At 39.1% G+C, this 24,543-nt stretch overlaps 3 protein-coding genes across 3 annotated transcripts; all 3 read left to right on the top strand.

Annotated features, from left to right (window-relative positions):
* Positions 1–9,353: 9,353 nt before the first annotated feature.
* Positions 9,354–10,217, top strand: LOC139141217 (uncharacterized). Its single transcript, XM_070710841.1, has one exon. The coding sequence runs from the start codon at positions 9,354–9,356 to the stop codon at positions 10,215–10,217; it is 864 nt and encodes a 287-aa protein (XP_070566942.1).
* An 800-nt stretch (positions 10,218–11,017) lies between these two features.
* Positions 11,018–11,749, top strand: LOC139141216 (uncharacterized). The gene has a single exon (XM_070710840.1). It carries the CDS (start codon positions 11,018–11,020, stop codon positions 11,747–11,749), a length of 732 nt encoding a protein of 243 aa, XP_070566941.1.
* A 2,072-nt stretch (positions 11,750–13,821) lies between these two features.
* LOC139141215 (tripartite motif-containing protein 2-like) lies at positions 13,822–24,189 on the top strand. The gene is made up of 5 exons (XM_070710839.1): positions 13,822–14,939; positions 17,717–17,925; positions 19,566–19,637; positions 20,025–20,097; positions 24,107–24,189. The coding sequence occupies exons 1-5, from the start codon at positions 13,847–13,849 to the stop codon at positions 24,187–24,189; spliced, it is 1,530 nt and encodes a 509-aa protein (XP_070566940.1). The 5' UTR covers positions 13,822–13,846.
* The last annotated feature ends 354 nt before the right edge of the window (positions 24,190–24,543 follow it).

Here is a 24,543-nt window from a genome sequence, read left to right as displayed (position 1 = left end):
AATCTAAAATATCCATGCGGCACATGTTGCAAATCTGTAAAATCAAATCAGTATGGGCTGCTATGTTCCACCTGCAAAAATGGTTTCACATCAAATGTCAGAGTATTTCAATTGACGTCTATACCGCTTTATATGATAAACCAAATGAACCATGGTTTTGTTTATCTTGTTCTCTTCCACATTTCACCGACTCATTTTTTGAAGATGGAAATCACGAGGAAGATCAAACTTTATTCACAATACCAGATCTAGCCCAAAGCCCAAATACTAATGATCATCACAGAGACTTAGAAAACGTCAGTTTTGATGATTCCTTTTATGACTGCTTTCATAAGAGAGGTCTTCATATTATTCATCTAAATGCTCGTAGCATCCTACCAAAATTAGATGAAATAAAAATTCTGGCGAATAACACCAAGGCGGCTATAATTGGAATTAGCGAAACATGGCTAGATGATTCGATCTCTGACAGTGAAATTAGTATACCTGGTTATGTATTAGAAAGAAATGATCGTAATCGGGAGGGCGGTGGTGTTTGTCTGTACATAAGATCGAATCTCATATTTAAACGAAGAATTGATATGCAAAATGATAATATCGAGGCACTTTGGATTGACCTTATCCTGCCAAAATCAAGACCAATTTTAATTGGTGTGTGTTATAGACCGCCAAGAATCAACAACTTCTTCAACTTACTTGAAGATCAACTGTATCGAATAGATGGGTATCAGATACAAGAGATGATAATCATTGGCGACTTCAACTGCAATCTTGACAAATCAAATAATAGTGCTCTTTTTAACAGCTTCAAAAACTTTTGTATTGCTTTCGATTTGGAACAATTAATCACAGAATTCACCAGAGTTACTGATGAAAGTGCGACAATCATCGATCTTATCCTGACTTCAGACAAGGATAAAATATGTCAATCTGGTGTTTTGCCAGTTGGAATAAGTGATCATTACGTTACGTTTTGTACTAGAAAGGTCTATAAAGACTATATCGGGACTCATAACACTGTCAAGATGAGATCGATGAAGGGATATTCAGATGAGCTATTCAGATCAAAGCTCAAAGAGATAGACTGGTTTCAGGTGATCAACTGTGATCAAGCTAATGATGCCTGGGATAAATTTAAGACCTTGTTTATTGGAGTGTTAGACAAAATAGCACCCATGAAAGAGGTGCGATTAAAACAGAGATCACAACAATGGATTAATAGCGAAATCTTACAGGGAATTAGACATAGAGATAACATTCTACGGAAAATGAAATCAACCGGTGATAAATCATTGTTGCGTCAATTTAGAACAGCTAAGAACAGAGTCAGTAGACTCGTTAGGATCGCCAAATCTGAGTTTTTCAAATCAAAACTAAACGAATGTGGGAATAACAGTAAAGTTATTTGGAAAACCTTGAAGAATTTGGGCATGTCTTTGAGAAAATCAAAAGCAACTTTGACTAACATTAGCTTGGTCATAGGTGACAGTCTATGTTTTGATAAGCATAAGGTTGCAAAGAAATTCAATGATTACTTTTGTAATATATCTTCAATACTGGTTGATAAATTACCACAGGCGTCTGGTAAATATGGCCCCGATCATGTTAAACGTTATTACAACAAGAAAGGTGTTGAACAAAATTCTTTTCAGCTGTCCATAGTGGATGAAAACGAGGTTTTGAAACATATTTTAGCTTTAGACGTACATAAGGCAACTGGTTTGGACAACATTTCTGCAAGATTCCTCAGGGATGGTGCGGAAGAGATAGTCACACCATTGACGCATATAATCAATCTTTCTATTCGTCAATGTATTATTCCCGCAGATTTCAAATGTGCAAAAGTGATGCCAATCCACAAGAAAGGTGATAAGACTTTTGAGGGCAACTATAGGCCCGTGTCAGTTCTATCAGTTGTCTCAAAGGTTTTAGAGAGAATTGTATTTGACCAACTGGAAGCATATTTAGCGAAGTATAATTTGTTGTATGAATTCCAATCAGGTTTCAGACCGGGTTATTCCACAGACACCTGTCTTATTCACATCACAGATCATATCAAAGATCAAATTGACCGGGGTAATATGACGGGAATGGTTCTCATTGACCTTCAAAAGCATTTGACACTGTTGACCATGTTATTTTGTTGTGTAAACTAAAAGCTATGGGCATGACAGATGAGGCCATTGATTGGTTTAAATCATATTTGACAGATAGACAACAGGTGGTTAGTGTAAATGGGTTTACATCTTCGTTAAATCAGGTCAATTGCGGTGTTCCCCAAGGATCGATATTAGGCCCGCTATTATTTTCGCTATATGTAAATGACATGTGTTCAGCTGTTGATTGTAAACTCTCTCTTTATGCCGACGACTCTGCATTACTTGTATCGGATACCAATGTTTGCGCAATACAAAACAGATTAAATCGGATTTGAACAATTTGAATGAATGGTTGATCGATAACAAGCTATCACTGCATCTTGGTAAGACAGAGTCAATTCTATTTGGGTCTAACCATAAATTACGAGAGTTCCGAACTTTTCATAACGTGTAATAACACAAAAATCGTTGCGAGGGATGTCGTCAATTACTTGGGAGCTGATTTAGATCAAACATTATCAGGTGAGAGTATGGCCTGGCAAGTGATTCACACGGCAAATTCCAGATTGAAATTTCTCTACCGTAAACGTCATTTTTTGGAAACTAATTTAAGAAAACTCTTGTCAAATGCCTTGATAAATTGTCTGTTTGATTATGCCAGTGCCTATTGGTACCTTGGGCTGAAAACATACACGAAACATCGGTTGCAAACAACTCAAAATAAAATTATTCGATTTGTCCTGGGGTTGCATCCGCGAAACATGTTGATGCTTCTCACTACAAAAATTGGGTGGCTCCCTGTGGACAAAAGAATTGAATATTTAAAGTCAAATCTGATGCATAAAATTATTCATGGAAAGGCCCTTCTTATCTCTCATCTATTGTGGTGATGAAAAGCAACGTTCACAATTATAACATTCGCCATGGTGACCTCTCTATTTATATTCCATTCGGTGCGAAATTCGCTCAAACTGGTTTTCACTATTCTGCCTCGAATTTATGGAATCAATTACCATGTAATATACGGCTGACTTCATCAAACAATGTTTTTAAACGCTTGTTGAAGAGAAATTTTTATAGTGTACTTGACCTTTAGATTGATTTTGTATATCCATTTTTACCTTGTATGTTTACAATTGGATGTTTGTCATTACCGATCTTTTGTCGTTGTTGTTTGTGTGTCTTAAACCGGCAGCAGGATTGTCTTTTTATTCGACTGTTTTCCGCATTTTTGTCTTTTCACTTAATTTTGAATTCTTTGTCATCTTTTATATTTATATTTATTGTGTAGTCTTCTTTTCATGGACCACAGTGGAAATAAGTCTTCGGACTTTTCTGTGCTATCCATGCACAAATAACTGCGTTGTCTCCTTTGGTGTTGTAAATTGTTACATTCTGTACTATTTTCTTATTAATTTGGTTATTTGTGCTAAATAAATAAATAAAAATAAAAAATAAAATAGAGAAGCGCATGCAAAATGCCTAAAGAGTGTTCTAAAAACCCAGTTTCAAAAAGTTACCGAGGTTTTTCCAGAAGTTTTCATGTATTTAATAGTTTGATCTATCCTATACTATAATCCTTTACAATCCATGTTATCTGGACAAATTCATTCAGTTTTATGTAGTAGTAAAAAGTGTTCTTTATATAGCTAGGGGTTTAGTCGCAAAATCCAAGGGGTGATATGATATTTCAAAACTGCAAAAATGTATCATGCTTTTTATCTCTCAGCACATGCAGAAGGGTGATTCTCTTGGTTTTCCAAAATGTCCACACTGACAAAGAACCTTGTTTTAGTGTATATACATCCATGGCAATAAAGGCGATTCTCCGCGTGGTTTCATTTTCTGAACTCTGTACACAATGGCCCGAATACGATTACATGTATTTCTGTCATATTAATTATATCATGACTAGTCTACAAAGGCTTGTCTTACCGTAGCTTTTTCAGAAGGATGGAAACGATAGGTTCCAGGAATGCTTTGGCTGAAGTTCGGTTTAATTATGCAAACGACCAATGTATGCTTAATCTCAAACGAAGACCTGGTATTTGTTGAGAAGTTCATTTTGTCGTGTTCTACAGCTGTAATATGGTCTATAGTTCTTATTCACGACACAGATGCATATGACGGATTAGGGGAATACAAATGGAAAGTATCTTAGAGTTTTCATTCAATTATAGTAATATTGGAATGTGATTAATATGATATATAGCGTATGTTTTTCGCATTGCAACTCCTCTTTAATTAATCTTCCTGTACATGTTGTCGTATCAGATGGCATCATGATGTTGTGACAAGAGTACCCACCCCTTCACAAATAGGAAACTTGAACATGGCTGCGATATTGTGTCCAAAAGCACGACACTTAAAGGGGACGCTGCACCCAAAACAGCTTATTTGCTCAAAAATCATCTTTTTGCAAATATTCATTAAATTATAAATAATTTGCTGATCCAAGATTTAGATATTGGTTTGGTTCACCTTTTAGTGGTAGTCTAGTGGTCGTAAGTTGCGTGATAAAGAAGTGTTATTTTTGCAAATGTATGCAAACCACCCAATTTCCTGACTTTCTTTTTTCTCAAGATTTCCAAAGAATTTAACTACACTCTGGCCGGGTCAAATTTTCTGAAATTTTCACATTATGTTCTTTAAATACTATGTAACAAAATGACTGTTTTGTTTCGCAATAAAGTTCTTACATTATGAATAAGAGGCATTTTAATGTTGCTAATCATGATTTTAATCACTTTTTTAAGAGTGTTGGTCTTTCAGCCATTGGTGTGGAAAACCTACAACGGCAACGCACATGGATGCTGTGTGCTGCTCTGTACCGTGAGCTTAAACGTAATAAACCAATGTTTTTTGTTCATCGCCGCGTACCGGAGTTCAAATCCAAACCGTGCGGGTAAATTTGACATATGGGTTTTGGTTATTTTTCAGCGGGGGGGGGGGGGTCATCAAATTTTTTCGTCTGACAAGGGGGGGGTCATCATTTTTTCGCGAAAAATTCAGGGGGGGGGTCTATATTTTTTGAACACTGGCGACAAGATTTTGCCAGCCCCCCCCAGGCCGTAAAAACTGAACAGTCATTAACGCGTTGATACGAGGTTTTGCAGTCGAATAACTGTTGATCGCAGTACTTGCAAACGTGTACAAAACATGGCATTTACCGAGGAGAGATTCAAACGACAGCTGGCTATTGCCGAAATCAAACTTGATGACATTGCCGAGCTATCCAACAGTGAGGACACGGCAGACATTACGGACCGTTCAGTTTTTACGGCCCGGGGGGGGGGGGGCCGGCAAAATCTTGTCGCCGGTGTTCAAAAAAATGATGACCCCCCTGCATTTTTCGCGAAAAAATGATGACCCCCCTTTGTCAGACGAAAAATTTGATGACCCCCCCCCCCCTGAAAAATAACCAAAACCCATATGTCAAATTTACCCGCATGGTTTGGATTTGAACTCCGGTACGCGGCGCACTTTATTCGTGTAGCAGAGATGCCAGTGTACAAACTTCTCAGCCACATCCATGCAAACGTCTGTTAATTAGGACGACTGTAAGGCAATTTTTAACTTCATTTCCATAGACAACTTATGTCCATGGACATTGTATAAAGGTAAACTTTATTGGAGTGGTTCGCCAAAGGCAGCCCTCCGGTTAAGAGGGTCATGGGCCATTACGTAAAGTCAACTTTATTCTAGTGGGCAACCCAAGGTGGCCCACTGGTAAAAAGAGGGTCGATCATGGCCATTGCATGAAGTAAACTTTACTGAACAGGGCCGCTGAAGGCGTCCGGCCGTTAAGATGGTCATGGGGTATTACAATAAAGTCAATTTATTGTAGTGGGCCGCCGCAGGCAGCCCGCCGGTAAAGAGGGTCGATCATGGCCATTGCATGAAGTAAACCTAATTGGAGTGGGCCACCAAAGGCGTCTGCCCGCTAAGAGGGTCATGGGTAATACATAAAGTATATTTATTGTATTGGGCCGCCGAAGGCGGCCCGCCGGTAAAGAGGGTCAATCATGGCCATGGCATAAAGTGGACTTTATTGTAGGTATTATGTTTTTGAAAATGTGGTGACCCCCCCTTTCCTACCAGTTAAAAAGTGATGACCCCCCCCCTTCTTGGATTCCAAAATTATGATGACCCCCCCTGGATTTTGCCGGCCCCCCCCCCCCGGCCGTAAAAACTGAACGGTCCCTTACCACGGCATATGAACAAATAGGAGAGTTGATCAAGCGACTAGACAAATTAAAAGACGAGACTGCCGAATATATGTTGGAAGCAGAGTCGGACCTAGAACATGTGAAGGAGTGGACATCAACACAGAAAGAGTCCATCCAGTTATTTAGGGAGGTGCGGCAGCGTATCAGAAAACAGCTAGACGAAGCTGTGGAAAGAGACGTACAACTGAAGCTTGAAAAGAGCTACATATCCAGCGCGTGGTAAATGAGCAACAATCAAAATACAGAGCACAACAACAAATGGAAATTGAGATGGCAGCAACACGCCAACAAAAACGAGAGGAAGAGTGGTATAGACAGAAACTAGATTTCGAGAGGCAGATGGAAGCCAACCGTGCCGAACGAGTTGACCACAGGGGGAGCATGCATCTTCAACAGCGCCCTCAACACAAGCAGTGAAGCTTCAGAAATATACTATCACACCATTCTCTGGTGACTACAAGGACTGGTTACGCTTTTGGAATCAGTTTACAGTAGAGGTGGATGACTTATTAGAGCTAGTGAAAGACAAACCAAAGAAGGATATCCCGGGGCTACCACATACCTCAGAGGCATATCAGGAAGCTAAAAGAATACTAGTCGAGACATATGGGAAGGACATTAAGGTGCACAAAGCCTTGATAAAGGAACTTGAGGAACTACCTGTGGTGACCAACATTCACAGGTTGCGTGACATTCACGACTTTTATAACAGGCTTGCCAGGATAGTTCGCACTCTCACAACAATGGGGAAACTGACTACTGCACAAAGCTCAGTCTACACTCTGATGGACAAGCTTGGCCCAGTTCGAGAAGTCCTCGTACAAAAGGACGATGATTGGGAAGAGTGGGGTTTGGAACAGCTTGTTGAAAATCTACGAAAGTATGTCGAGAGAAATCCCCTGAGAGCTGGTGATGATAAGATTACCACAGGGAGAAGAGATGATACAGCAAGACACACGTCATGGAGGAAAAAAGAAGAAAAGTTACTTCTTGGCAGTAATGGAGAGTCTAAACAAGGTCGCAAAATTAAATGTGTGTATTGCAGTTCAGAAGATCATTCGAGTAACGGCTGTATGAAAGTAGTGGACGTGGCCACCAAGAGAGCAATACTGAGAAGAAACAGGATGTGTTTCAACTGTACAGGATTTTGTCATCTTGCAGTCAACTGTAGGTGCCGGGGATGCAAGAACTGCAAAGGAAAGCATCATACATCAATTTGTGACAAAGGGAAATCAACGCTCAATATTTCGGACAATACCAAAGTAGAAAAGGGATTCAGCTCAGTGATGGATCATGCCTCAGCATTACATGCCACTGTTATCGCCAAAGTGGGAAAGGAGAAAGTTCGAGTTATGTTTGACACAGGTGCAGGGAGTTCATACATATGTTCAGACTTGATTACAAAATTGTGCTTGAAGCCAGCAAAGACAGAACAACGTTGTATTGTACAGATGTATATCACTGTAAGGAAGATTGTTGAGGTGTACAGTATAACAGTCCTTAGCAGTTGATGGTTTCTCATTCAATGTGGAGTGTGTGAATGCCGAGAAAGGTTTATTAACCCACCTGCCTAACCAAAGCATTCCAGCATTGAAGAAACAACATAGACGACTCAGCCGGTTACATTTCAGTGAGGAAGAGACAACTGATGTTTCAATGCCAGTTCACATTATCTTAGGAGTCGCAGACTACCAGAGGATTCGCACAACAGAACCTCTAGTCCTTGGAACTCACCCAGATAAGGATCCAGGAGCTGAGTTCACGATGCTGGGTTGGACAATTTCTGGACGGCAGTCAGGAGAGAGAGTCAGACAGAGAAACAGTTCTTTCTGAGATCCAGCCAAGAAGAATTTGAGAAGCTGTGCTCACTGGATGTTCTTAAAATCGAAGACACAGATATAAAGGAAAGTGCAGCAATTCACGAAGAGTTCAAGACTAGGGCAGAGAGTGGATACTATGAAACAAAAATACCTTGGAAGGAAGATCATGTTCCACTTCCTACAAATAAGAGCTTGTGCACAGCTCGGCTATACAGCACAACAAAAAGACTAGAGAGAATCGGAAGATTAGAAGAGTACGATAAAATCATGAGAGAACAAATCAGTATGGGAGTTATTGAGCCTGTACCAGCCAATCAAACGGGGGAGACGGTACATTATGTCCCACATCAAGCCGTCATCCGAGATAAGGCAGAAACAACAAAGATGAGAATAGTGTATGACTGCTCAGCGAGAGCCAACGTGAGAAGCCCTTCACTCAACGACTGCCTAGAGACAGGGCCACCACTACAACCACTTTTGTTTGACATCATCGCAAGAAATCGCATGCGAAAGTTCTGTATCACAGGAGATATTCAGAAAGCTTTCCTGCAAATCAGAGTGCATGAACAAGACAGGGATGCACTGCGAGTTTTGTGGTACAACAATCTACAAGATCGTGAGGTGACAGAGTACAGATTCACACGAGTGATTTTTGGAGCGACGTCAAGTCCATATATTCTCGGTGTAACACTGCAGAAGCACATTGAGGACTATGAACAGGAATATCCAGCAACAGTACACAGCTTGCTGGAAGATACATATGTTGACGATATTCAAGGTGGTGGAAACAAAGAAGATGATGTTGCGACTTTCAAGGCAGAGTCCACCAAAATACTGTCAGAGGGTGGTTTCAATCTTCACAAATGGCATAGCAACATCGATCACCTCAGCGCAGAGAACGACAAGAAGGAAGAAGATACTTACACAACAAGGTTTGTTGGCAACACATCTGGCAATGAGACAAAGATTTTAGGTATTCCATGGAACAAGGAGGAGGATACTTTGACGATCAGTTTTGAATCATGCCAGAAGAGCAGTGAACAATCACGAAAAGGAAGATGTTAGCTGATATCAACAGCATCTTTGACATACTTGGATGGAGTTCTCCAGTTACTATCACTGCGAAAGTGATCTTCAGTGAAGTGTGCCTTCTTCAGCTACATTGCGATGAGGAAATTCCAAATGAAATTCGACGGAAATGGCAGATGTGGATAAACAGTTTGCAGCGAGCACCAACAATCACGATTCCACGCTGTGTGTTCACTGGCAACCCAACTCATTATGAAATGCATGGATTTGTTGACGCAAGCAATACAGCTGTTTGTGCTGCAATATACATCGTTGCGTATGAGAACTCAACACCGGTCAGCCAGAATCTACTCACAGCTAAAGCAAGAATCGCTCCTAAACATATGAGCATACGGAGGTTGGAGTTGATAGCCGCACATACTTTAGCCAAACTGCAGAATAACGTCAGCAAAGCTTTGGCCAATTTCCCTATCACGGCTTGTCACAGTTGGGTAGACAGCACCACTGTTTTATACTGGCTGTCTAATCATGGAGAATGGTCAACATTTGTGCGCAATCGGGTCAAGAAGATTGACGAGCTGACAGAGTCCAAGTGGAGATATGTGCCAACAGCAGAAAATCCAAGCGACCTTGGAACTAGAGGGTCAGCACCAAATCGACTCGGGACGATGTGGTTTCAAGGGCCAAGCTGGCTCTCAAGTGAAGGTGACAGACCAGTTCAACCAGAGATTTCCGAGTCAGAGGGAGCCAAGTCAGAGAAAAAGTCAACGAAGAAAAGAGAAGTGATGCTTCTACTGGAAGATGCAACTCAGAATGACACGAAAGCATGGTCACAAGAGCTTCTGAGCAAGTTCAAATTCTGGAAGCTTCTACGCATAACGTCATATATGAAGCGTTTCATAGATGGCTGTAAGGGGATGAGACGAGTGGGACCACTCACTAAATCAGAGATCACAGCATCAGAGAAGGTATGGATCCACATAACACAGCAAACAAACGACATGACTTCAGATGTCACATTACGGAGCTATGGCCAGTAGTTGGTAAAAATGCACGTTTCACATTGTTGAAGCTATCGTGCTATGGGGAGTTGTATGCCATTGTACATTATAGAACCCAAACGTGTAAGGCAAACGTGCATGACTAAACACTATAAAAGTCTGCACGTTAGACATTTTAGACACGTTAGGTTCGTACACGTTAGGTTTGCACGATACACGATAGGTTTGCACGATTGGCATGATAGATTTTGACTCATGATGAAAACCTAAAATGACATACATGTATGTTAGACATTTTAGACAGGTTAGGTCCGTACACATACACGTTAGGTTTGCACGATACACGATAGGTTTGCACGATTGGCATGATAGATTTTGACTCATGTTGAGAACCTAAAATGACATACACGTTAGACATTTTAGACACGTTAGGTCCGTACACGTTAGGTTTGCACGATACACGATAGGTTTGCACGTTTGGCATTTTAGGCACGTTAGTTCCGACCTGACATACACGTTAGACATTTTAGAAACGATAGGTGCGGATATGTTGGGTCTGCACGATACACGATAGGTTTGCAAGTTTGGCTTTTTTGGTCACGTTAGTTCCGACCTAACATGTCAAACATGCACTACTAAAATGTAAAAATGTCTAAAATGAAAAAATCCTGACTTCTGGCCATGGATGCACATTAGCAGCAGATGAAGATGGAATACTGAGGTGTCATGGCAGAGTTCCAGGTTACAACCCTGTCTTCATCCCGAGAAGATCTGCCCTGGCGAGACGTATCATTGAGCACTGCCTTCTTAAGACATTGCATGGGGGAGTTGCAACTACAATGAGTAAGGTCAGAGAGAAATACTGGATCCCTATAAAGCTACGATCCATAGTCAAATCTATACGACATGAATGCGGCTACTGTGTGAAGTATCGTGCAAAGGTGTTAGATGCTCCAGCCACAGCAGCCCTGCCCACCTACAGAACGGAATTCACTGAGCCGTTCGATGTGACAGGTGTGGACTTTGCAGGGCCACTCATGTACAAATCAGAAAAGTATGAGACCAGAAAGGCTTACATTGCCCTCTTCACGTGTGCCAGCACCAGAGCTGTGCACCTCAAGCTTTGCAGAGACCTGTCTGTGAATGAATTCAAGCGACAGTTGAAGGAGTTTGTTGCTCGGAGAGGAACACCAAGTGTCATGGTGAGCGACAACGCCAAGACCTTCATCGCGACCAAACGGTGGTTGTCGACGTTACAAAAGGATGAAGATTTGTTCAACTATTTGACAACACATAACATAGAGTGGAAGTTCAACATGTCACGTTCTCCATGGTGGGGTGGATTTTTTGAACGACTCATCGGCATCATGAAGAGAAGTCTGTCGAAAGCTATAGGAAGAGCGCTACTGAAATTTGAAGAGCTCGAGGAAGTTCTGCTCGATGTGGAGACGTTCATCAACAACAGACCATTGATTGTGCTATATGGAAGAAGACTTCGAGCAAGTAGTGATCACCCCAAACCTGCTGTTGCGTGGACAACCAGCACGGTTTCTGGAGGAGAGCATCGATGACATGGATGACTCGAGAGATGTGATGAGCAAGCGGCTGAAGTACTTACGATCCTGCAGAGAAAACGTTCGCAAACGTTGGTTGAATGAGTACCTTCACGCCTTGCAGGAACGTTGCAGTAAGAGAGCTGAGGACAAGGATCAGGAGTTACCAAGAAAGAACTCGATTGTTCTACTCAAGGACACGACCAAGAATCGAGCAAATTGGAAGATAGGACGGATTGTAGACAACATAGTGGGTAAGGATGGAGTTATAAGAGGATACAAGATCCGGACAGGCAGTGGCTATGTTGTTGAGAGGCCACTCCAGTTGGTGTGTGATCTGGAAGTCAGCGGAACTAACGACACAACAGGGGTTGGCACTATAGCTGAACCAGATGCTGACCCTGTGATTAACCAGACATGCACTTCAGCTGATGAAGAGGAAAGATCTCAAACCAACCAAGAGTTGACACGCCCTGCTCGGCGAGCAAAGACTGCTGCGGTAGATCGCCTTGTTGGTGTCATTGCTAACGAGAATGAGGACGATTAGGAAACCTCTATATTAAAGTTGAAGTAACTTTAATAGGGGAGGGTGTGGAAAACCTACAACGGCAACGCACATGGATGCTGTGTGCTGCTGTGTACCGTGAGCTTAAACGTAATAAACCAATGTTTTTGTTCATCGCGAACTGTGAGTTTCTTCAGTGTCACTGGGAATGATCGGCGGCCTATATCACTACACTGAATATTCCCCACTTTGCCATTTAATGAGAAGAGAATAGATAATGCAAAATACAATAGCCGTTTTTTTCTACATATACTCTTCTTTAAAGTGAAATGTTACATTTCAGAAATTGCGTCAACTTTTTGACTTAAATTAATTTTCATCATTAACCAAATTTCAGGTTTTTTACCCCAATGGTAAAAATAGATGAATGTGGTTAAAATATATTGACAAAGGCTAAAGCGAGAGAAATGTAAAGCAAGCGCATAATGTACACTCAGGGAAGAAGAGGGCAAATGAGAGAATTAATTTGGAAACTACAAAACAATTACAGATCAGAACTAAAGGTGTATTCTTTCTACGATAATGATGATAACCTAATCAGTGAAATTCTCACAACAAAATCTCACGCAAAAACGTACTTTATAAGGCTTGGGAGACACAGTACACTGTATATGCGAGACTTGCAAGAAGAGCGGGGTCTTTGAAAACCGCTCTCTTTCAGACTTGGGTTTTCTTCAATATAACAGAAAGCGTATACATACTCGTAGTGGCCTCGGGCCATGATAACTGGCTACGCCCCTACTTGAGCAGCCTGTTTTCAGCACCGTGGATACTAATGTTTATATTTTGTCTTAAAAGATATGAACTGCTTATTCGCCTATGATACAAATTTCTGTCTGTTATTGCTAGGCCGGGGTGGATTATCATAAATAGGACATTGTTCAAAGGTCAGAAATGTCATCCAGGCAATGTTGTTGTGCGCATGTCACCATTTTCTTCTTAAGGACTGGACGTTGCTTGTGGTTTTTCACGCTGCGCAGTTAGTAGTTATTTCAACAAGGAGAATCAGGTAAATATTCGAGTGGATATTTACTTTTTGTGTTTTACAACAACCTCTTTGGTTTGCGCAGTTTTTTTACTGAAAATACGATAGAGGATCGGTTGTCTTTTAAGGGACATCATCAGAGGGGGCCCATGCATGTTGTAACACCAGTATTTCTACGTAATTTAAATCATTTGTTTGCAAAGGGCATTGAGTGAACTAACATATGAGGTGGGAAATTAGATTATAGTGGACTCTTGCTATTGTTGATTTCAGTATAAAATAGGCGTACTATGAACCATGAAATAACAATAACGACAAAGTGACATCCAATGCAGACTCAATGCAATCTAAATAGACACATTTACCATGGCACGTACAGCTAGAGTGCATATTTAAAACTCTGAGATGAGATGCAAAGATTACTGTAAGTGTTAACACGCACACAACAATGTCCATCTTTATGCATAGATATAACCATAAAATATTTTGTAAGCTTTGAAACGCTTACGGCCACGCTTATTTTGTTCTGCATATTTTCAGAGAGCTTCTTTGACCCAACATAATCATGGCGGCATCATCAGACTTCAGTGGAAAGCAACTGCTGACTGACATCGACGACAAAGTGCTACTGTGTGCAATTTGTATGGGACGTTTTAAGTCACCTAAAATACTGCCCTGTTATCACACGTTTTGTGAACCTTGTCTCACAGAATGGGTCAAGGCAAACAATGGTCAGTTGATATGTCCAACATGTAAGAAACTTTGTCCTTTGCCCTCTGAAGGAGTACGAGCTCTCGACAGAAATCGATTTATTGATGACCTTTTGGGCGTTATTGGTGATGTCAGGCCTGATAGAAGTGACATGGCGGTGTGTGAATTGTGTGAAAAAGAAGCCAAACACTGGTGCGGTGACTGTGGTGGACACTTTTTCTGCAATAATTGCATACAAAATCACAGCAAATTGACAGTCTTAAAAGATCATAAACCAATGAAAATTGAAGAATATATCGAAAAGATGTCAACCCAACACTTTCGAATTATTCAGCCAAGATTCTGCGACACTCATTCCGGTAATAAATTAGAATTTTTCTGTGACACTTGCCAGGTCCCAACGTGTTATAAATGTACAGTTGTTGAACATGCTATAACAGGTCATAGAATGATATCGCTGGAGTCAGCATTGGAGAAGTATATGCCAGAAATGAAAGCACACTCTGAGAAAGTCGCTCAGAAGATTACCAATTTAAAGCTACGAATGGACAGAGTGAACGATGTTCGAAAAGACTTGGATGCAAACAGGTCAACAGCAGACCTACAAATCAAAACATTTTGTCAAAAATTAGTTGATGCCATTACGAATCTAGAAATAAAACTACACGGTGAAGTTGATGATATCTATATGCCAAAGATGAAACAAATTGATGCTGAGACAGACCTGCTTGAACAGAGGATCGCTAGTGCAGAAAGTATTCATTCATATCTTAACCATCTCTTGACATTTGGTGGAGTAGTAGACATCATGACAGCACAAAAACAGATGAAGAATCAAGAGCAGCCCTATGATGTTCCAGCCCATTTACCTTATGGTGACATTGACAGTGATCTGGTTTTTAAAGAAAATCCAGACTGTTTGCAGATACATCTAGGCGTCGTTGAAGGTAAAAACCGAAAGAAAATTCAGGGTATTAATCTATAAACAACTGATTTGGTGGAATCACGCTGCTTCTTATGTTGTGTTATACATAGTTTAAAATACTAGGTCATGAAATATTTACGACGATGATGTGCAGTCTGGTCGAAGAAAAGTGTTACCTATAATTCAACGCACCAGCAGAGTATCATCATAAAGCACTGGCCAAAGCCATTGATTTGCGTAGCACCAAGGAATACAGGCGCAACTCTTGCTTTTGAGATTGAGGTTACAAAATACCCAAGTACAAGTCCATATCCAGATGAAACTTCAACAGTATGCATCTCCTTATTTCCATCACTAAGGTAGGAAATGTTTTATGGCCAGAAATGAACTAGAAATTTATCTTAGACCTCTGGCAAAGTTTATGAACCCCCCTACCAACTCAAAAAATAATAGCCTAAGGAGATGACAAATATTTCACTATATAGACACACACACACACACGTACACACTATAATGCAAAGCTAATTTGAAAAATCAATACACTTGACTAGAGAGAGATTTGAAATTGCATATGTGTGTAAGAAAATCTTATCAATTGTGATCCACAATGTCAATTTCCCCCACATAAACCTTGCTAAATTAGCGCACTTATATACGTTTCGACAGTTTGACAATTACACTTAATGTACTTGACTACATTAGGGTGGTTAGGGACCGTTCAGTTTTTACGGCCGGGGGGGGCCGGCAAAATCCAGGGGGGGTCATCATAATTTTGGAATCCGCAAAGGGGGGTCATCGCTTTTTCATTGGTAGGAAAGGGGGGGTCACCAGATTTTCAAAAACATAATACCAACAATAAAGTTCACTTTATGCCATGGCCATGATCTACCCTCTTTACCGGCGGGCCGCCTTTGGCGGCCACTACAATAAATATACATTATGTATTACCCATGACCCTGTTAACGGGCAGACGCCTTGGCGGCCCACTCCAATTAGGTTTACTTCATGCAATGGCCATGATCAACCCTCTCTACCGGCAGGCCGCCTAGGGCGGCCCACTACAATAAATTGACTTTATGTAATACCCCACGGCAATCTTACTGTAAAATTCCCAATTGAAGCCGCGGCTTGTATTAGAAACATTTAATGGCCGCGCGCCTTCAGCGGCCCTGTCCAGTAAAGTCTACTTTATGCAATAGCCATGATCGACCCTCTTTACTTTGCTGGCCACTAGAATAAAGTTGACTTTACGTAATAGCCCATGACCCTCTTAACTGGAGGGCTGCCTTTGGCGAACCACTCCAATAAAGTTTACTTTATACAATGTCCATGGACATGAGTTGTCTATGGAAATGAAGTTAAAATTGCCTTACAGTCGTCCTAATTAACAGACGTTTCAATGGATGTGGCTGAGAAGTTTGTGCACTGGCATCTCTGCTACACGAATAAAGTGCGCCGCGAACCGGAGTTCAAATCCAAACCATGCGGGTAAATTTGACATATGGGTTTTGGTTATTTTTCAGGGGGGGGGTCATCAGTTTTTTTCGTCTGACAAAGGGGGTCATCTTTTTTCAAAAAAAATGCAGGGGGGTCTATATTTTTTTGAACACCGACGACAAGATTTTGCCGCCCCCAGGCCGTAAAAACTGAACGGTCCCTTAGAAGTGTATATAAGTACAACAAATATGATATTGTGATTTCACCGAAAATGTCACTTCCCTATCCATGGCATCTATGGGAAAAACTACTAACAATCCTTTTCGATAGAAAATTACCCGTATCTGTGCTGTGATATATACTTGATTATTGATATGAAAGTACTTGTCTAGATTAGGGTGGTTAGAAGTGCATATATGTGCAATTGTAAGTATAACATTGAAGTTTGACTAAAAATGTCAAGTCACTGCATATAGGAGTGCAAGGGGCATAATACACACATATCTTAGCAAGCAGGATGTACTTCTTATGTTTAGTTGTACCTTTTTGGTAAGAGTAATATGTATAATGTTGTAAATGTAAAATCGAGTCAAATTCAAAAGAATACGCAGATATTTGGCAGAAAAAGAGTGATGTGAACATAGGTGAAAATGGAAATCTATAATAAGGTCATACACCTTTTAAGGTTCCAAATTTGAAGGGGGTGGTCATGTTTTGGAAATTTGAAACGTAGGGAGGGTGACATTTCACATGAAGTAGCACCTCTGATTTCTCCTAGTCGACCCCCGAAATAAATGAAAGCTCTCTTAGGACTGCAATTAACAGCCAGCAAGAACAATATTGGAAATGTGTAAAACAAGGTCAAGTTCGAAAGAATGCGCAGATGGTTTTGGCACAAACAGAGTGGCGTGAACTTAAGGTAAACATGGAAATCTATAGGGGCGAAGCGATTCTAGTGAGGTCATACACACATTTTATACTTTCAAATTTTTAACTGGGTGGTCATGTTTCAGAAATTTGAAAAGTTGGGAGGGTTACAGTTTTGATAGGGTATGAAAGGAAGAGTCACTTTTATAATGATGGAACACCTTTGATTTCCCCTGGTAAACCCACCCCTCGTAATAAATCAAAGCTCCTTTAGGACTGAAATATGCAGCCAGCAAGCCTTGTTCGAATTATGTGCCATGATAGTTGTCCTACGGACTAGCTAGCGCTAAGTGAGTGTGCTCACCACACATGGACAATTACATAATTAGATTGCATGTTAGTTTCCAACTCTCGTGTATGATTTACTTTAATGTCCTTTCAAGCTGCAGTTTATGATGTTTTTGTGTATTACATGGCAAAGTTTTCTTTTTTAAGGTAAAAAGAAACCAGAAGATAATGTAAGTCAGCCTCTGCAAGAAAGAGAGAGGCAGAGAGAGGACAATCTGGCACTACACAGAACAACAACATCAACTTTTCAGCGTGGTGGAGATTGTGACATAGATGATGAATCAGATGCTTCATCTTCAGGCCGTACGGATAGTAATGACACTGCGGACGATGTTCCCATCACCAGCACTAATAGGGTTAGGGATTGATCATTTTCAGAATTTATATACATTAATATAACAGCTGCAATGCCCAAATGTTACTGTAATATTTTGAAGAATGTGACGGACGTAAAACACTCAAATTCTTGAGTGAGGTTGCTTGAGAAACATATCAAAGTAGACATGTGCAAAGTTTGCATTTAGATTGTGAAGTTTGGCAAAATGGTTTTAACCATAAATGCTGAGAAATTTTACATGTTCTTTTTATGTCCAGTACTCATTGTGTTAAATAATTCATGTCGCAGCAATTCGCAAAATAAATTGAAGGAAATCATAAAACAGCTCTAGCTAATCTTTCCTCACTTCATTATTTTTTTATAAAAAAGATAAGCAAAAATAGGAATACTATCCTTCTAGCTGCTTAGCGAGACCGTGATATCAATACTACGAAGTCCAATAGCTAGAACTGTTTGTCGCTTTTGTCTTTTGCAGTTTATCTTTCAAATTCAATGTTATTTCACTAGATAACAATGTTTCAACCATGTAAACTATATGAATGTCCATATGTTTCCTGTTTGACCCAATCGTTTTAGAACATTTAGCAAATTCCAATGTTTTACTTCCAATTTAGTCCTTTGGTCCATACAGGTTCAACAGACGTATTCTGTGGCATTTCCGATGCCATGCGCTTCTAACGTAGAGGGAAACATCTCACGTCTTTTACTTTTTTTATTCATATTTCTATCCACGATTAGCATATTTTAAAATGCAATTTAAAAAGAAGTTATGTCTTTTGATGATATTGTACGTCACTGTATTTTCTTTGTATGTCAACCATAGATTTCCACGCATACTGGATTGTCATGTTACCTAATTGCATTTGTATTATTTGCTATGATCACGTATTTAAAAAACATGTACACATCTGCAGCCATATTCGAGAGGGTATTCCAGAACATTAGTCAATTCCATTCGTAAATTTCCTTTACTATCTATCGGAAATGACAATTGATGCATCTCTAAAATCTTATAAGTATATAATCCGACATAAAGTTTATGTGAAAAATTTATTAAACAGTTATTGCTACCGGAGCTTCAATGCCCGTATTTATTGATTGTATTTTCATACAAGTTTAGACCGTAGCTTTCAGCATCACAAAGGAAACTGAAATGCTATATTTTTAATAAGACTACCCTTCAGTAAGATAAAAAATGAAATCAAAGAATTAAGAGAAAGTATCGCAATCTACAGCATTGTCTCCCTTCCTATTGAATTGCTAAGATAACAAATTTTCCTCTTGTTATGTCAACGTCACCATACGACTACTTTTGAAAATTGTTTCTAAATGGCGTGATATAAGCATTGATTCTTTCACCTTCACTTCTATTGAGTGATCTTTAAGGTAGTGCGCACCTCGAAAGTTTAAGACTAAAATTTTAGCTCAAACTTTCCTCAATGACACTTTAACCATACTTTTACCAAATAAAAAATAATCAGGGATCACCTTGCAAAGTTTGGTTTTAGAGAAACAAATTACCTGTTATTTGCCAACATTTGAAATTCAAAATGGCCACCATCCCTGTTATAACTCTATGGAGAAAAAAGGAAATTGTCTTTCACTTTCGAGATGCATACTACACTAATGAAACTGGTTAACTACTTTTTTGTCTTTCAGAAGGGCAAGAAACCAGGGCTGAGAACAGAATGGAGTGACAAGGATATTGAAGGATACAGAAGTGGCTATCCGGTATGTTTTAGTAATAATCGCTTTGATATAGCATAAATTGTTACATATAATTGGCAATCTTGTTGTGGAAAACGAGGAGAAAGGCTACGTTTTTGTCGCAGTTAACTTTTAGCAGTTGCAACATTTTAAGTCATCCTTCAACAGTGATTGTTTACATTCAGAGTTGTCTGCTCAAAAGAATTTCAGTTTGTTTTGTTGTTTTGGCATTGGTATCTCAAGTTTCAGGTAGATAGAATAATGGATGATATACCACCAACACCAATTATCTGGTACACAATTCAAAAGAGCTTTCTTTAACTAAATATGTTGTAATATCGTAGTTGATATAAGTACCTGGGAAACTTTTTCTCATTTAGTTTCATTTGTTCTTTCTTCTGTCCTCCACAGGGCAAGATCGATGATGTATCTATGATAGACAACTTCTTGTTTCACAGAAATGCAATCGAATCTGAGCCAAAAGGTTTGTGTATTTCCAATCTACAGAACAAAGTTTATTCAGTGTATATATGCATGATTCCAAAGACGTATCATGCCTAGAGGAGAAACAGCAATTGTTAAACAATTGTTAACAATTTTCTCCCCCTCCAACAGACAAAACAAGAGTAGCTATGACTCATTGACATTAATTGAGTACTAGCACGACTTTACTGTGTTTGCCAGTGGTTTAGAAACAGAAACTCAAATATCACACACTTAAACCAAATAATCTGGTAATTTCACTATGTCTCCAGAGATATCGTAACAGATGTGTGTAGGCCGCATTTAGGGACTGGACACAATTACAGGGGGGGGGTGGGCCGGTGTTTTTGGGGGTGGGTCGCCATTTTTCGCGCAAACATTTTTGAAGGGTCATAAAATTTTGTGCAAGCCTATGGGGGAGGGTCACCTTTTTTTATGCATCAAAGCTGAAATTGCATGTGCACGTATTAAAGAATATGGAATACTGAAAAAAGAAAACATACCTCCTGGCACTTTCATTTTCTGTCATTTCCATTTTCGGCGCACCCTTCGGGCGCAAGTTTAAGGGTATAATAAGCAATGTATTGATGATCCAAGCAGCCACATTGATTTAAGTTGTCATGATTTCTACTTATCCAACTCCTCTATTGTACATATAAACTGTCCCCTATAATGATGCTTTCAATAACAATTTGGGAGATCACTTATTTGATATCATTCTCCCATTGACAATACATTGGGTATAGGTCGGTGTCAAATGTTCATGAAGCTGTATGTACATTTTTTCATTTTTTGAGGACATTGACAGAATACAAACTATTCAGAATAGTGCAAAATGTCATCAATAACAACTGGAAGCTTCAGGTCTAACAACTTTTGAATAACAATTTAGGATCAGATAACCTATGAGTTATTTGTAGTTTCCTCTTAGCCTACAATGTATAGTGAATCAACATTTCGGTGAAATTCCAAAATCAAATTTCTTGCACAACCATAGACTTGAAACCACTGTAGTCTAGTCATGAACATCAATACTAATAATTAGGTGTACATAAATGCACAGATTTATCTAGTTTTGTATTGGGAAAATAATATTCATAGTTTCATCATAGGCTGCCATGCACAGTGAATGGACATTTCAGTGAAATTCCAAAATCAAATTTCTTGCACAACCATAGACTTGAAACCACTGTAGTCTAGTCATGAACATTAATACTAATAATTAGGTGTACATAAATGCACAGATTTATCTAGTTTTGTATTTAAAAAAAATATTCATAGTTTCATCATAGGCTGCAATGCATAGTGAATTGACATTTCAGTGAAATTCCAAAATCAAATTTCTTGCACAACCATAGACTTGAAACCACTGTAGTCTAGTCATGAACATCAATACTAATAATTAGGTGTACATAAATGCACAGATTTATCTAGTTTTGTATTGGGAAAATAATATTCATAGTTTCATCATAGGCTGCCATGCACAGTGAATGGACATTTCAGTGAAATTCAAAAATCAAATTTCTTGCACAACCATAGACTTGAAACCACTGTAGTCTAGTCATGAACATTAATACTAATAATTAGGTGTACATAAATGCACAGATTTATCTAGCTTTGTATTGGGAAAAAAATATTCATGGTTTCATCATAGGCCTGTCATGCATAGCAAATTGACATTTCAGTGAAATTCCAAAAACAAATTTCTTGCACAACCATAGACTTGAAACCACTGTAGTCTAGTCATGAACATTAATACTAATAATTAGGTGTACATAAATGCACAGATTTACCTAGTTTTGTATTGGGAAAAAATATTCATAGTTTCATATTCATAGTTTCATCATAGGCTGCCAAATTGCATAGTGAATCGACATTATCGATGAAATCTAAAAATTACATTTTTTGTACAAGCATGCACTATTTATCTGCCACTTCAAGCAAAGTACATTTACATGAATTATCACACACATATGATTTGATATTTTTTGGACAAAGCGTTATATCGGCCGCATTTTGCCTTCCTTTTGGGAGGGGGCTTCAAAAGTATAGCAAGTCAGAAGGAGGTCTTGAACGCATTGCGGGTTTGTTTGGGGGGTATTGAGTAACAGGGGAGGGTCACTTATTTTCATGCACGGATAAGGGGGAGGGTCACTAATTTTTGTGCATGAACTTTTGAAGGGTCATTATTTTTGACGCAGCGGTGTTTCGAAAAACACCGGCCCAACCCCCCCCCTGTAATTTATGTCCAGTCCCTTAATCAGAGTAAATTGGCGCAATCAAGCGGAATGGACTGCGTGGCAACTTTATTACCAATCGGTGATTGTTACCATAGACGTGTGTGATCAAATCCTTTAATAAAAAATATTTTAACCGTCATTGTTGTTGCTTTAATGTTAATGTCACAGAGTTTTTGAAATTCAAATTTTAACCAGATGTGAACTGAATGTGCTCACGTGGTTTACAACAGGTTCATCACATAGTAGTACGCTTCACAGAACAATCAGATACCTGTCAGATCATTATATGTAGCAGGTTTCATCAACTTTCGCACAGTACTCTCGGAGTTAAATGACTCATTGAAAAACTTCATTTAACTTGCAAATGAGCTGTTTATTAACTTGATACTGCTCAATTCTTCATGGAACAATTAGATATCTAGCAGATCAACATCATTCTGTAGCACGTTTTTATCAAATTTAATGCTGTAATTTCGAGTAATATCATTGATTACAAAGTTCATTAAATATGCGAATGATTATTCATTAACTTCACAATGCTCAGTGCCTCACGCGATAATTACATATTTATCAGATCATTATCTGTAGCAGGTTTCACAAAATTTGGTGCCGTAATTTTAGAGTTATATCACTAATTACAAAGTTCATAAAATATGCAAATGAACTCTTAATTAGCTTCACACTACTAAATGCCTCGCAACAGAGTCAGATATCTGTCGGATCAGTACCTGCAGCAGATTTCATCAAATTGGTGCGGTTATTTCTGATTTATATCTTTATATCTTCGTTAAATATGTAAATGAGCCATGTATTTACTTGACACTGCTCGGTGCTTCACATGACAATTAGATATTTGTCAATATCTGTAGCAGGTTTCACCAAATTTGGTGTAGTTATTTCGGAGTTATATGACTAATTACAAAACTTCATAAAATATGCAAATGAGCTATTTATTAACTTGACACTGCCCAATGCTTCTCAGTACAGTTAGATATCTATAAGATCAATATCTGTAGCAGGTATCATCCAATTTTGGTGTAGGAATTTCGGAGTTATATTGCTGATTACACGAATTCATTAATTATCCAAATGAGCAAATAATTGATATGACACTCGCAGTATCATCAAAATGTTCTGAGATTGTCATCTGTGAAAAGTTTCATGAAATTTTGTGCAGTATTTCTTGATATATGTCGACACTGCCATTACTGTCTCCATAGGAAACCATTATATGAAAAAAATGATAGTTCATAACTTCATTAATATGCAAGCCACACTAACCAAAATCTAATCAGTTCTTGCAATTAGCATACAGTACCTGTCTACCAAATCTGACTTGATTCCGTTCAGGTGTTTTTGAGTTATCGTGTAAACAGACAGACAGACAGACAGACGGACAGAGAGAGACAGACACACACTCACACGGACAGACAGACAGAAAGACATTGCTACGACATTAGCTCACGTGGGTAAATACGTGAGCTATAAATGTATATATGGGGCGAAATTATGAGCTAACAATGGATAGTATGCAAACCAAAATGTGCCAGTGTTAGTCTTAATAGCTAGTTCACAGAGAATTATACCTACACTCAAGTAATTTAACGGAGAGGTGTGAACTGTATAGGAGTATGAATCGGTAACCAGATTAGTCACTTGAGGAAATCCTTTCCGTGAAGAGAGTGTGTTTGGGCGCACTCATGTGATGGACATTTTCGTCTAAAAATAAGCCATGCCCCATAAAATACAAGTCTTGTCACTATATTCCAGGAGGTTTAATCGATAATATCCGTGAATACTGGTGGGGAGACTATGATAAGCTTGAGAGACACCAAGGCTACATACAGTGGTAAATATAACAATAATCAAAGCGACAATTATTGTTTTCATAAACAGAAATAATCGTCTCAAAGTTGAAACAGGGGATAAAAGGGAAGAGAGTTAAAGGTCTGCACTCAAAGGGGACACCAAGGGATTCTTCAGTTTCAAATCCAAGTGTGAACTAGAGAGTGTATGCGCAAAGGCAAGCTAAAGGGTGGAGACCGTAAAAGAATGTACATTTATTGTACACATTTTATTAATAAGTGCAAAACTTCAAAGTGACTTACAACTGTTAGATGAGACTGTTTCAGATTTTTTTTTAAAGTTATTGAAATGTGATTTCAAACTTCCCACATACGAACTGCAAGTTTTGAATATTCATTTCT

This window comes from Ptychodera flava, chromosome 9, assembly GCF_041260155.1.
Source record: "Ptychodera flava strain L36383 chromosome 9, AS_Pfla_20210202, whole genome shotgun sequence".
NCBI lineage: Eukaryota > Metazoa > Hemichordata > Enteropneusta > Ptychoderidae > Ptychodera > Ptychodera flava.
Note: the sequence above shows the minus strand (reverse complement) of the source record. Positions and strands in the feature narration are given on the sequence as shown.

Excerpts from the sequence above, each read along its gene's own strand:
- LOC139141217 (XM_070710841.1), top strand. The coding sequence starts at position 9,354 with ATGTGGATAAACAGTTTGCAGCGAGCACCAACAATCACGATTCCACGC.
- LOC139141216 (XM_070710840.1), top strand. The coding sequence starts at position 11,018 with ATGAGTAAGGTCAGAGAGAAATACTGGATCCCTATAAAGCTACGATCC.
- LOC139141215 (XM_070710839.1), top strand. The coding sequence starts at position 13,847 with ATGGCGGCATCATCAGACTTCAGTGGAAAGCAACTGCTGACTGACATC. Across the intron at positions 14,940-17,716 it reads ACATCTAGGCGTCGTTGAAG|GTAAAAAGAAACCAGAAGAT; the intron begins GTAAAAACCGAA and ends TTCTTTTTTAAG. Across the intron at positions 19,638-20,024 it reads GATACAGAAGTGGCTATCCG|GGCAAGATCGATGATGTATC; the intron begins GTATGTTTTAGT and ends TGTCCTCCACAG.